This window comes from Triturus cristatus, chromosome 8 (assembly GCF_964204655.1).
Source record: "Triturus cristatus chromosome 8, aTriCri1.1, whole genome shotgun sequence".
Lineage (NCBI taxonomy): Eukaryota > Metazoa > Chordata > Amphibia > Caudata > Salamandridae > Triturus > Triturus cristatus.
Genome location: NC_140591.1, coordinates 69,276,790 through 69,290,778, shown reverse-complemented (window position 1 = coordinate 69,290,778; position 13,989 = coordinate 69,276,790). Strand labels below are relative to the sequence as shown.

General features: G+C 48.0%; 1 protein-coding gene across 1 annotated transcript in view; it reads right to left on the bottom strand.

Annotated features, from left to right (window-relative positions):
* Positions 1–13,989, bottom strand: part of CFAP44 (cilia and flagella associated protein 44) — a 557,576-nt gene that overhangs the window by 486,951 nt on the left and 56,636 nt on the right. The window contains exon 3 of the mRNA XM_085621005.1: positions 2,224–2,397. Coding sequence (XP_085477131.1) covers positions 2,224–2,397 — 174 coding nt within the window. The remainder of the gene's footprint in view (positions 1–2,223; positions 2,398–13,989) is intronic.

Genomic DNA, 13,989 nt, shown 5'->3' with positions numbered 1-13,989 from the left:
TTAAATGTACTACAAAGCAGTTTGTGAATAGGCCTCACAGTATCCCTGTGTCCATCTAAAAATCTTACGTTTTGTTTTAAACACATAAACGTTCACCACTGGATGCATTCGGAGTAATGTTAAACACAATGGTGTATGCAAGCAAGTTTTATGCAATGTAGCAAAGTTTATTTTATTTTAATATGTGTGGTTTATTCTATTGCTGTGCGTCCATAATGTATGTAATTTAACATCATGAAAACATTCATAAGAAATGTATTTTTCTAGACGTGAAACTCCTATTAGTGTGTTTGCTATTTGATTTGGCTCCTGCCCTTGTGATATTTATTTGATTTGGATGTCCCCTTTGTGATATTTATTTGCTTTGGCTCTTGCTCGTGATATTTATTTGGTTTGGCTCTTGCCCTTGTGATATTTATTTGATTTGGAGCTCGCCCTTGTGATATTTATTTGATTTGACTCTTGCCCTTGTGATATTTATTTGATTTGGCTCTTGCCCTTGTGATATGTATTTGGTTTGGCTCTTGCCCTTTTGATATTTATTTGATTTGGATATCGCCTTTGTGATATTTATTTGATTTGGCTCTTGCTCTTGTGAAATGTATTTGATTTGGCTCTTGTCCTTGTGATATTTATTTGATTTGGCCCTTGCCTTTGTGATATTTATTTGATTTGAATCTTGCCCTTGTGATACTTATTTGATTTGGATCTCTACTTTGTGATATTTATTTGATTTCGCTCTTGCCCTTGTGATATTTATTTGATTTGGATCTCTACTTTGTGATATTTATTTGATTTGGATCTCTACTTTGCGATATTTATTTGATTTCGCTCTCGCCCTTGTGATATTTATTTGATTTGGATCTCAACTTTGTGATATTTATTTGATTTGGATCTCGCCTTTGTGGTATTTATTTGATTTGGATCTCGCCTTTGTGGTATTTATTTGATTTGGATCTCGCCCTTGTGATATTTATTTGATTTGACTCTTGCCCTTGTGATATGTATTTGATTTGACTCTTGCCCTTGTGATATGTATTTGGTTTGGCTCTTGCCCTTTTGATATTTATTTGATTTGGATGTCGCCTTTGTGATATTTATTTGATTTGGCTCTTGCTCTTGTGAAATGTATTTGATTTGGCTCTTGTCCTTGTGATATTTATTTGATTTGGCTCTTGCCCTTGTGATTTTTATTTGATTTGGCTCTTGCCCTTGTGATTTTTATTTGATTTGGCTCTTGTCCTTGTGATATTTATTTGATTTGGCCCTTGCCTTTGTGATATTTATTTGATTTGACTCTTGCCCTTGTGATACTTATTTGATTTGGATCTCTACTTTGTGATATTTATTTGATTTCGCTCCCGCCTTTGTGATATTTATTTGATTTGGATCTCGCCTTTGTGATATTTATTTGATTTGGATCTCGCCTTTGTGATATTTATTTGATTTGGATCTCGCCTTTGTGGTATTTTTTTGATTTGGATCTCGCCTTTGTGATATTTATTTGATTTGGATCTCACCCTTGTGATATTTATTTGATTTGGCGTTTGTCCATGTGATATTTATTTAATTTGGCTCTTGCCCTTGTGATATGTTTGAAACCACAAGTGAACACTTCTCCTGGACCGGTAACATTTGTAGTGACATTGGCTTATGTCATACAACAAAATACCCAAATGAAACACTGAAATAAATACTTGAATATGCATTGAGAAACGCAAGTCTTGTTCTGTACATGCCTGGTTGTCTCCCTTACGAGAGAATGAGTTTTATAGTAACAGAGAGCGCGAGCTAGGTTAAAAAATTATTCAGGATCAGCTGTACATTTAGTAGTTTCTATTCAACATCAGTGATTGACACACCTTCTTTGGCTTCCCCAAATTATTAGTTTGGCTTTCTGGGGTCATTGCTCTGTAAATAGTTGAAGTTGCATGTGAATAACTGGTCTTAGCCCCTGGGACTCGACAGCCAAGCTAAAGCACTTACTCTGCCTGGGGTCTCTTTTCTCAATAGTTTGTACTGTCTTTTTGACTTCTTCATATTTTAACTTTTATGTCACTTCACAAAGTAGGTACTTCCTATTCAACACACATCGGCTTGCTCAGTAAGGCTTGATATGTACATCATGGTCCATGAAGCTATGGAAAACAAACTTACAAACTCTTCCCCTGGTTAGCTGTCCTCTGGGGAAGTGAGAATGGTCTTAATGCTACATGAACTTGCCTGGCGTGATGACATCATCAGGTGGTTTATCCTGACCCGGAAGAGTGTCTGGCTGCTGCTCCACATCAGGTGCGTGTGAGTAGTCGGGCTGCCCTCCTGTGCCAGGTTCATGTGTGTTAGGCTCCTCCTCGGGTGTTATCTCAGCAGGATTTTCTGCTTCACTTTCCAGGGCCACTAGAAGATAAAAAAATTAAAATGAGTGATTGATCACACAGCTAGCACTTACCATTGTCACGGCAGTTGTGAAGTGTTCAATGTGGACAATACAACGGACATCCTTGAGCTCTGACCTGAACTACTGGGCTTTTAAATGTTTGCCTTAAGAGAGCATTCCATCAGGTTGGAGCTCATCTGACTCCTGCAAAGAGACCAAACCATATGAAAATTAGCCCACCCTGGCCAGAAGGAGCACTGCAGCCACATGATCTAGACCACGACCCTCTGCATAAGGGTAACAAGAAACCCCAAGCACATTTAGAGCTCGCTGGTTGACATCACCTTGAGTCAGCATCCCAAGCTTACTTTCAGAATCACACGTGGTAAGGGCGCAGCGTCTGGTTACCGCCCTACCATTTAGAGAAACGCCACTTAAATAGTCAGAGTACCTAATATGAGTATTCATTTGTAGTGGGTCATCATGCTCTTGCAGACGCATGGCAGGAGGGCATGTGTGTGTGGGTGTATTTTGGCTGGTATCCCTTACTTGGGCTGTTGTCTTCTGGTGCTGATCTGGCTTGTCCCATACCTTAACAACTTCTCTTTGTGCTTGTTAGACCTGGCACCATTGGCGTGGGTCTCCCTTCCAATTTTTCACTGTTGCCTCCTATGTTTTGCTATGTTTTTGCTGGTCTACATGCTTTGGGCACTTTGCCACTGCTATTCAGTGCCAACGTGCAAGTGTTCCTTATTTTAAAATGTTGTAATGGATTAGTGATTCCATGATTGGCTTATTTGATTTACTTGTCAGACCCTAGTACAGTGCACCATGTGCGCCCAGGGCCTGTAAATCAAATGCTGATGGTGGACTTGCAGCACTGGTTGTGCCACCCACAGAAGCAGCTTGTAAAGTGTGGCTCAGGCCTGCCACTGCAGAGCCTGTATGCAGCCTGGGGCTGCCAGATCGACTTGGCAAGTGCACCCACTTGCCAGTCCCTAAACCTTCCCGCTTCTAGATATTACTCACCCCTAAGGTAGGCCCAAGGGCAGAGTGCATGGTATGCAAAAGGTAGGACATGCCGAAGTGTGTCTGGCATGTCCTGATAGTGAATTACAGCCAATTTTGTTTTTCACTATTGCAAGGCTACCTGCTCCCACAGGCCAGAATGGGCAGTTTGATTATAACATCTTATAATCCCAACTGACCCAGGGAATAAGGTAGAAATTCGAGTTTAGTATGCCTGAACTCAGAATGTTAAAATGCATATTTTAGTGTGGGTGATTTTTACATTCTGTGTTTGAAAATACCACTTTTAGAAAGTAGGTATTTTCTTGCCTAACCATCCAGCATGCCTCTGCTGGGCTTGTGTATTCCATGTCTGGTTTGTGAGTGACAGGGGGCTGAAGAGAGCCTTGGCCCCAGCAGTCTGATGGGTCAGGGCTGGACTGAATAGGACCTTTCATTGAAGAGAGAGTGGGGGGCAGAGATTTCCTTTCACTGACCTGAGCCCTCATAGAATAGAGAGTAGGGGAGAAGATTTCCTTTCAGCTACCTGGGCCAGGTCTGCGTTCAACAGTGCTGTCTCCACCTCCTGCCAGGAAGCTGCACAGAACTGGTTTTGGCTGGGCACAGGCAACCTCTGCCTTCAGAGGACAAAGGATTTACTGGTATACATATTAGGGCTCAGACCCCAGAACTTTAGATCACTTCTGGGAATCAAGACAACCCTTTGCCAAGGAGAAGAGAAGGAGGAGACTGTCCCTGTGCTGTTGGATTTGGGCTGCAGTGGTTACTTTATTGCCAAGGAAAGGAGAAAAGGCACTTTGTGTATACTTTTACTATCTTGAGGAAGATCTCCAAGGGCTTGAAGATGAGCTTGCCTCCTGTTCTGAAGTCTCAGGGACACAAAGACTTCACCACCAGCTCCCCCCGGAATTTCCTTGCTGGGAGTTCTACCTGCAGAGAGGTCCCTACTGTTGTGTGGGCCCTCTGAGAAGACTGAGTGTCGCTGGGAGCTGGAAGCGCGACGCAACGAGGAGAAGCGTGTCGTCGCCGCAGCAGTTGCCGTCGCATTGCTGAAGAAGCGTGCCACCACTGCAGCTGTTCGCCGTCGCATCACCGACGAAGCGAGTTGGATCCCCAGAGAAGCGTGTCGCCGCCGCAGAGGTCGCCGTCGCATCATTGGAGAAGCGTGTCGCAGGGCCTGTCGCAGCTCAGAAGTTACCGAGTTCACCGCACGGCCGTCAGACGTGCACGCATTGCATCCAACGTTGTCGCATTGTATCAAGGACGCCATTTTGTCGCATCGCACTGGATCGTCGCATCGCATCGATGCGCCATCTTGTCGCATTTTCACCGGGCGGCAGTAAGAACCAATGCATCAACTCCCCACTCAGTAAGGAAGCGAGCCTCAACTCCACTGCGCAGCAGTAAGGAACCAACACATGCACTCCCCCGAGTTTAAGGAACGGCGCATCAACTTCCCTGCGACCCTTTTGCTTGTTTTGCGTGACGCATCTAAGGTACTTTGAGAGTAGTGTTGCATTTACCATCTACATTGAACTAAGCTATTTCTACCATTTTAAAGTCTATTTTTGATTACAGTTTTGTGGATTTTTGTTGTTTGGTCTTGTGTTAAGTCTAGTAAAGATTACTTATTTTTCTAAACTGGTGTGGTGTCCATTTCTAGTGTTTCACTGTATTACTGTATGTGTTCACAATTGCTTTACACACTGCCTCTGAGATAAGGCTGTCTGCTTGTGCAAATCTACCAAGGGGGTGAGCAGGGGTTATTTTAGAAGTGTAGCCCCTTACCCGGACTAGAAGCAAGGGTCCCTATTTGGTCAAAGGTACCTACCACTGCCAACTAGAGACCCCCATTTCTAACATTGGTGGTCAGCGGTGAGGATTTGGACTTGCTTTTGTGACTCATATACAGCGATTGGTGTACACTACAAGTAAGTGCAGACCATAACGCGACCACATACTTTTTGGTAGAATTTTCTTTGGAACTTCTTTTTGCTTTTTGAGAATTGCCAACTGTTTTTCACCATGAGCAAAGCAGCATCCATTGCATCTGTTGACATTGATTTTGAAGAAGATAGGATTGACACTTACACTGTGTCTTACCTCAAAGCTGTTTGCAGGAAATTTAAAGTCTCTATGAAAGGCCTCACCAAGAAAGAGGAATACCAGAAGGGTAGAATCTAGGAATGCCAGTGAGCATCCTGAAGAGCCTAGGAAGGAGGTAGAGAATTTAGATGGGCAGCTAGAAGGGTCAGTGGGCCTGGATGGGAGGAAAGTGCCTTCCAAAGCAGGGAGCAGTGTGTCTTCAAAGGATCTGTCCCCAAGAGAGTTGGAGGACAGGGAGAGAGATAGAGTGCATAAGATGGAGCTTTACCAAGCTTCAACCTGGTTGTCAGATGGAGTTGGAGGATAAAGAGTTGGTCTTGGTGGAAAAAAGGAATGCATTTAGAGCATGAGAGAATGTTGAGGGAATTGGAGCTCTAGGCTAAGAGCTTAGAAATGACTCCCTCTGGTGGCAGCGCACCATCCGTGCCTGTAGAAGCAAGAATGTTTATTCCCAAGGATGTCATTACAGAATTTCATATGGACGAAGATATTGGGCAATGGTTTAAGGCCTATGAGGTAGCTATGACCTCCCACCGGGTCCCTTAGAAAGATTGGGGAACGGGGTTGTGGGGGCGGTTCCTCAGTGATGGGCGAGATACTTTATTAGAATTGCCTTCTGAGGATCAGAATTCTTATGTGCAAATGAAGGAAGCCTTAATGACCAGGTATGGGTTGACCCCTGAGCTTTATAGACAAAGGTTTAAGAATTGTAAGAAACTGGAGTCTAGCACCTGGGTAGAATATGTGACTTTTTTAGGTCTCGGCTAGCGAAGGCTGCGCTTGCGCAGTCTCGCTCGCGAGATTTAATGACTTGGAGAAGAGGGGCTTGAACCCGCCCCTCTTCTCTCCTCTTCTCCATTGGCTGGCCTCTTAAATGCTGGTCAGCCATTGGAGAAGAGGCTTGTCTCGCAAAACAAGCCCCGTCCTTTTCGGATTCGGGGGCGTGTTTTTTAGTTACTTTTCTCGAGAAAACCACGCCCCCGAATCCAAAAACGCAGCTGCCTTTCTCCGAGGCATTTCTGCTTTCACCTCGGAGAAAGGCAGTGGTGTGCTTGTTTTCTTCTGGGAGTAAGCCTCTCTGTATTCAGATGCTGCCTGTGTGCCTGTTTTCTGCCTCGCCGTGTGCTGGAATCCAGAGTTCGTCCCTCGGGGTCACGTCCACATCCTTCCCCGTGCCTGAATGTGTAACGTGACCGGCGCTCATGTAAAGCACTACAAATCTCCCCGTGCCGAAATGTGTAAGGTAAATACGGTGCTATGTAAAGCGCTCCAATACCTTCCGGGTGAGTTCACACTATATCATTACTTTGTCCGTCGGCTACACTGCCGAATTTTGTGCTGGAAGCCAGAGTTCGTCCCTCGGGGTCGCGTCCACATCCTTCCCCTTGCTTGAATGTGTAACGTAGCCGGCACTCGTGCGGGGCGCTCCAAATCTCCCCGTGCCTGAATGTGTAATGTAAATACGGGGTTATGTAAAGCGCTCCAATAACTTCCGGGCGAGTTCGCGCCATATAAATATATAACTCTGCCAGCTGGTGCTTTCGTTCTACTGCTGCCTACATCGGGAGAATAAAGGGGGTTAAGAGTGCTGGTTAAGTGTTGTGTTGAGGGTCGCGTCCACATCCTTCCCCGAATGTGTAACGTAACCGGCACTCATGTAAGGCGCTCCAAATCTCCCCGTGCCTGAATGTGTAATGTAAATATGGGGCCATGTAAAGCGCTCCAATACCTTCCGGGCGAGTTCACGCTATATCATTACTTTGCCCGTCGGCTAGACTGCCGACTTGTGTGCTGGAAGCCAGAGTTCGTCCCTCGGGGTCGCGTCCACATCCTTCCCCGTGCTTGAATGTGTAACGTAGCCGGCACTCATGCGGGGCACTCCAAATCTCCCGTGCCTGAATGTGTAATGTAAATACGGGGTTATGTAAAGCCCTCCAATAACTTCCGGGCAAGTTCGGGCCATATAAATATATAACTCTGCCAGCTGGTGCTTTCGTTCTACTGCTGCCTACATCGGGAGAATAAAGGGGGTTAAGAGTGCTGGTTAAGTGTTGTGTTGAAGATTTGTGGTGGGGGTTATGAGCAATGCCAATAGCTCTAACTTTAACAATGCCGAGACCATTGCATTGTAAATGCTTGTTTTGCAGAGCATTGGATGGTTGGGTGAAGGGTAGCAAAGTGAATGATTATCAGGGGCTCTATGATTAATTGGCATGGGAGCACTTGTCTAGTAATTGTTTTCCAGAGCTACACCAGCACCTTATTGATAGCAAGCTGACTAACCTTAGGAGGCTTGCTGAGGAGGCGGACCGCTGGGTGAGTACCTGGGTCCACAAAGGTCATGTGGGAGACTTTGCCAAAGGTGGGCAGGGTCCCCAGCAGAAGAGTGGGGGGGGACAAGAGCAAACAGAGGGAGTTCCAGAAAGGGCCCCAAAGTAATCCCCAAGGGGACCAAGGGAAGGGTTCCCAGCCTCCCCCTGAGAAAAAGCCAGGGGTCCCGACAGGTAAACATGTTCATAGGGGACCCATGAAATGTTAACAGTGCGGTGGGGTGAAAAAAGACAGCACCCACTGGTGCACCACCCAGGCAGTTAGCTAGTGTAGCCCTGGGGGAGGAGATGGGTGCCAAGGTTGGTAGGGTCCGGCAGAGATGTCCCTAGTCTCTTTAGGAGCCTGTGAGGTGGTCCCCAGGACCCAGCTGCCTGATAACACTAAAAAGTACAGGCAGTGGGTGACCATCAATGGCCATAGAGTGTAGGCTCTTAGAGACACCGGAGCCAGTGTGACAGCTGTCAGTTGTCGGCTAGTGTCTGAGGAGCAGGTGGTCCCCAATGCATTTTACCCAGCTGGTGCCGCTGACATCACAAAGAGCCACTGCAAGGTGGCTCAGGTTCCCTTTGAGTGGGGGGAGGGGAGGTACTCTCTGAGAGGGACTCTTCAAGTAGCTGTGGGGCCAGCCATGCCCGTTGACTGTCTGTTGGGTAACGACTTGGAGAGCTCCCCTTGGGCTAAGGTGGAGTGAAGTGCTCATTTGAAGATGTTGGGTCTGCCTGAGTGGGTGTGTGTGACCACCCGGTCCATGGCAGCCAGTAAGAGTGTTCAAGAGGACCTGGAGCCTGATAGAGTGGCCTGGTGCCTGCCTTAAAGAGAACAGGCCGGGGGCGCGGGAAACCCGCCCCCACAGTTCCCAAGGTCCAGGATGAGGAAGACCTTGAGGGGGATGCCCTGGAACCTACAGGGGAGCAGATAGCTGAACTGGGGAACCTGCCTGAGCTGACCCATTGGCAGCAGGAAGGAGGACCCTCCAGGGAAGAGTTCTGTGAGGAGCAGAAGAAGTGCCCTTCTCTTGTGGGTTTGCAGCACAGGCTGCAAACCAGGCAGCAGGTGATCAGTCTGGATCACATTTGATCTACTGGGAGAATGGTCTCCTATATAGTGAGCCTAAGGTTGCTGAGCCTGGGCCAGCCCGTGTGCTGGTGGTACCCCAGCGCTTCAGAGCCTTCCTACTGGGGCTGGCTCATGATGTGCCTTTAGCAGGACATTTGGGGCAGGACAAGACCTTTGAAAGGCTTGTCACCCGCTTTTATTGGCCCTAAATGCGCAAGAGTTCAGACACTCAATGCAGGACCTGCCAGTCTTGCCAAGCAAGTGGAAAGAGTGGGAGGAAGCACAAGGCTCCTCTCCAGCCAGTCCCTGTGGTCAGCACCCCCTTTGAAAGGGTGGGCATCGACATTGTGGGGCTTCTGGAGCCCAAGACAGCCATGGGCAATAGGTTCATCCTGGTCTTGGTGGACCATGCCAGCCGGTACCCGGAAGCCATCCCTCTTTGGACTGTGATGGCCCCCGTGGTGAGTTGTGCGTTGACGGGGATTTTCTCCCGTGTGGGGTTCCCCAGAGAGGTGGTGTCAAACCGTGGTACAAACTTTATTTCCAAGTATGTGAAGTCCCTGTGGCAGGAGTGTGGGGTAACTTATAAGTTCACCACTCCTTACCACCCCCAAGGTAATGGGCTGGTTGAGAGATTCAACCGGACCTGCAAAAGGCATGATTTTGGGTCTTGAGGAACCTATGAGGCATAAGTGGGACGTCCTCTTGCCGTGGAGTAGTGTGGCTCACTGGTTAGAGGCGGCAGACCCGGAAGCAGAGGACGGCCCGGGACCAGGGTTCAATTCCCGACGCGGCAGGGTCGTGGACCAGGGCCAGCGGACTCAATAATTCTCGCCTCGGTGCCCACTCTAACCAGGGATCACACTCGGCAACTCTGGGCATTAGCTTGCCTCATCTCCACAACGGCCCCCCACATTCGCTGGGGATGCCTGGTTTCACCTTGGAGATACCCAGGAGGGACCATCTCACAGGGATAGCCAGGACGGGTTCCCCAGCGGTCTACAGCGCCACGACGCCTCGGCAGCAGTGCGCTTTACAAAAACACATACACATGCCTTCTCTTTGCTTACAGTGAGGTGCCACAGAAGTCCTTAGGGTTCATCCCCTTTGAACTGCTGTATGGTCACCCTGTGAGAGGACCTCTGAGTTTGGTAAAGGAAGGCTGGGAGAAAGCTCCCAGGAAACCTCCCCAGGATGTATATAGTTACATGCTGGCCTTCAGAAACCAAACCCGGCATTTCAGGCAACTCGCTCAGGCGAATTTGGAAGCCAGCACGGAAGAGATGAAGCGGTGGTACAATCAGAATGCCACTCTGATTGAGCTTCAGCCTGGTCAGAAAGTTTGGGTCATGGCCCCCGTGGAGCCCTGTGCGCTCCAGGCTAAGTGGACCGGACCATTTGAGGTGGTGGAGAGCAAGAGCGATGTTACCTACTTGGTGGACTTGCAGTCTCCCAGGAACCCTTTGCGGGTCCTACATGTCAAATGCCTGAAGCCCCACTTAGAGAGGTCTGAGTGGGCATGCTCCTAGCGACAGATGATGGAATGGAGAAGGAGACTGGGCCTCTTCCTGACCTCCTATCTGCAACAGAGCAAGATGGGTCAGTGGATGGTGTAAACCTCTCTTCTACCCTGACCCCTGAGCAGCAGAATGACTGTCACCAGTTATTGGGACAGTTTTCTGATCTGTTCTCCCTGATTCCCAGTGTCACTCATTGGTGTGTCCATGATGTAGACACTGGGGACAGTCCTCCTGTCAAGCACAAAACTTACAGAGTGACTGACAGGGTGAGAGCTTGCATCAAGGAGGTCTCCAAGATGCTTGCATTAGGGGTGATTGAGTCCTCTAACAGTCCTTGGGCCAGCTCAGTGGTCTTGGTCCCAAAGGCTGCCGCACTGGGTGCCACCCTAGAACTCCGGTTCTGTGTGGACTACCGAGGGCTCAATTCAGTCACCCGGACTGACGCACACCCCATCCCCAGAGCTGATGAGCTCATTGATCGGTTAGGGGCTGCCCGGTACCTCAGTATGTTTGATTTGACATCTGGGTACTGGCAGATCACCTTAACTGATGGGGCAAAAGAGAGGTCAGCATTCTCCACACCAGATGGGCACTACCAATTCCAGATTATGCCCTTTGGGATGAAGAATGCCCCTGACACCTTGCAGTGTTCATCGCTAGTTGGGAAGAACATCTGCGCCACCTCTGGTTGGCATTTGCTGTGGTCTGGGCCCTGAAGAAGTTGAGAACATACTTGTTTGGGGCTCCCTTCCGGGTTCAGATAGACCACAGGCCCCTCAGATGGTTGATGCAGATGAGGGGTGAGAATCCAAAGCTGTTGAGGTGGTTCATTTCCCTACAGGGGATGGAGTTAATGGTGGAACACCGCCCTGGTACAGAACACGCCAATACTGATGGTCTGTCCAGATTTTTCCGCCCTAATGAAGAGAACTTCCAAGGGGTGAGTAGTTCTCCCCACATTTCAGCTGGAGGGGACACGTGTTAAATCTGGCACCATTGGCGTGGGTCTCCCTTCTATTTTTTCACAGTTGCCTCCTATGTTTTGCTGTGTTTTTGTTGGTCTAGATGCTTTGGGTACTTTGTCACTGTTATTCAGTGCCAAAGTGCAAGTGCTCCCTATTGTAAATTGTTTTAATGGATTAGTGATTCCATGATTGGCTTATTTGATTTACTTGTCAGACCCTAGTACAGTGCACCATGTGTGCCCAGGGCCTGTAAATCAAATGCTGCTGGTGGGCTTGCAGCACCGGTTGTGCCACCCACAGAAGCAGCTTGTAAAGTGTGGCTCAGGCCTGCCATTGCAGTGCCTCTGTGCAGCCTGAGGCTGCCTGATCGACTTGGCAATTGCACCCACCTGCCAGTCCCTAAACCTTCCCTTTTTCTAGATATTGGTCACCCCTAAGGTAGGCCCAAGGGCAGGGTGCATTATATGTAAAAGGTAGGATATGCCCTGGTGTGTGTGGCATGTCCTGCATTACAGCCAATTTAGTTTTTCATTATTGCAAGGCTACCTGCTCTCATAGGCCAGAATGGATAGTTTAATTATAACATCTTATAATCTTAACTGACCTGGGGAACAAGGTAGAAATTCGAGTTTAGTATGCCTGAACTCAGAATGTTAAAATTCATCTTTTAGTGTGGATGATTTTTACATTCTGTGTTTGAAAATACCACTTTTAGAAAGTAGGTATTTTCTTGCCTAACCATCCAGCATGCCTCTGCTGGGCTTGTGCATTCCATGTCTGGTTTGTGAGTGACAGGGGGCTGGAGAGAGCCTTGGCTCCAGCTGTCTGATGGGTCAGGGCTGGGCTGAATAGGACCTGCATCGAATAGAGAGTGGGGGGGCGGAGATTTCCTTTCACTGACCTGAGCCCTCATAGAATAGAGAGTAGGGGGGGGCGATTTCCTTTTAGCTACCTGGGCCAGGTCTGCTTTCAACAATGCTGTCTCCACCTCCTGCCAGGAAGCTGCACAGAACTGGTTTTGGCTGGGCACAGGCACCCTCTGCCTTCAGAGGACAAATGATTTACTGGTATAAATATTGGGGCCTAGACCCCAGAACTTTAGATCACTTCTGGGAATCAAGATGACCCTTTGCCAAGGAGAAGAACCAAGGAAACTGAAGGAGGAGGCTGCCCCTGTGCTGTGCTGTTGGGGTTGGCCTGTAGTGGTTACTTTATTGCCAAGGAAAGGAGAAAAGGAACTTTGTGTGTACTTTCACTATCTTGAGGAAGATCTCCAAGGGCTTGAAGCTGAGCTTGCCTCTTGTTCTGAAGTCTCTGGGACACAAAGACGTCACCACCAGCTCCCCCCTGAATTTCCTTGCTGGGAATTCTACCTGCAGAGAGGTGCCTACTGTTGTTTGGGTCCTCTGAGAAGAATGTGTGTCACTGAGAGCTGGAAGCGCGAAGCAATGAGAAGCCTGTCGCCGCCGCAGCAGTTGCCATTGCATCGCCGAAGAAGCGTGCCGCAGCTGTTCGCCGTCGCATCAACAGTGAAGCGAGTCGCATCCCCGGAGAAGTGTGTCGCCGCCGCAGAGGTCGCTGTTGCATTACCGGAGAAGCGTGTCGCAGGGCCTGTCGCGGCTCAGAAGTTACCGAGTTCGCCGCATGGCCGTCGTGCGTGCACGCATCGCATCCAACGTTGTCGCATTGCATCAAGGACGCCATTTTGTCGCATCGCACCGGATCATTGCATCGCATTGAGGTGCCATCTTGTCGCATCGTCACCAGGCCGCAGTAAGAAAAGACGCCTCAACTCCCCACACAGTAAGGAAGCAAGCCTCAACTCCCCTGCACAGCAGTAAGGAACCGACGCATCAACTTCCCTGCGACCCTTTAGCTTGTTTTGCATGACGCATCTAAGGTACTTTGAGAGTAAAGTGTCACATTTACCATCTAAATTGAACTAAGCTATTTCTACCATTTTAATGTCTATTTTTTATTACAGTATAGTGGATTTTTGTTGTTTGGTCTTGAGTTAAGTCTAGTAAAGATTACTTATTTTTCTAAACCGGTGTGGTGTCCATTTGTAGTGTTTTCACTGTATTACTTTATGTATTCACAAATGTTTTACACACTGCCTCTGAGATAAGGCTGTCTGCTCGTGCCAAGCTACCAAGGGGGTGAGCAGGGGTTATTTTAGAAGTGTAGCCCCTTACCCGGACTAGAAGCAAGGGTCCCTATTTGATCAAAGGTACCTACCTCTGCCAACTAGAGACCCCCATTTCTAACAGTGCTCATTATATATACACATCCTTGTCCTGGGCATAAGATATGAAACAGAAACCTATGGTTATTGTGCAGTATTCTCAAAAGTCATGTCCAGCTTGTATTGACTTTGAGGATACTTTGTCAGAGCCCATGTGTTGTTCTTCTTTGACTTTCATAGCTTCTTAGCTCATCACATCTGAGCCCATCTCTTTAGTGTGCTTGTTGATCTTTGCCACTTGGGTGTAAGTTCCTAATAATACAAAGTATCTGCACGTTTAGATAACATAAACAAAGGGATTGGTACCCAGACTGATTCCAAACCTCCCCAAAGGATATGTTAGCCTTTAGACCAGCTAGC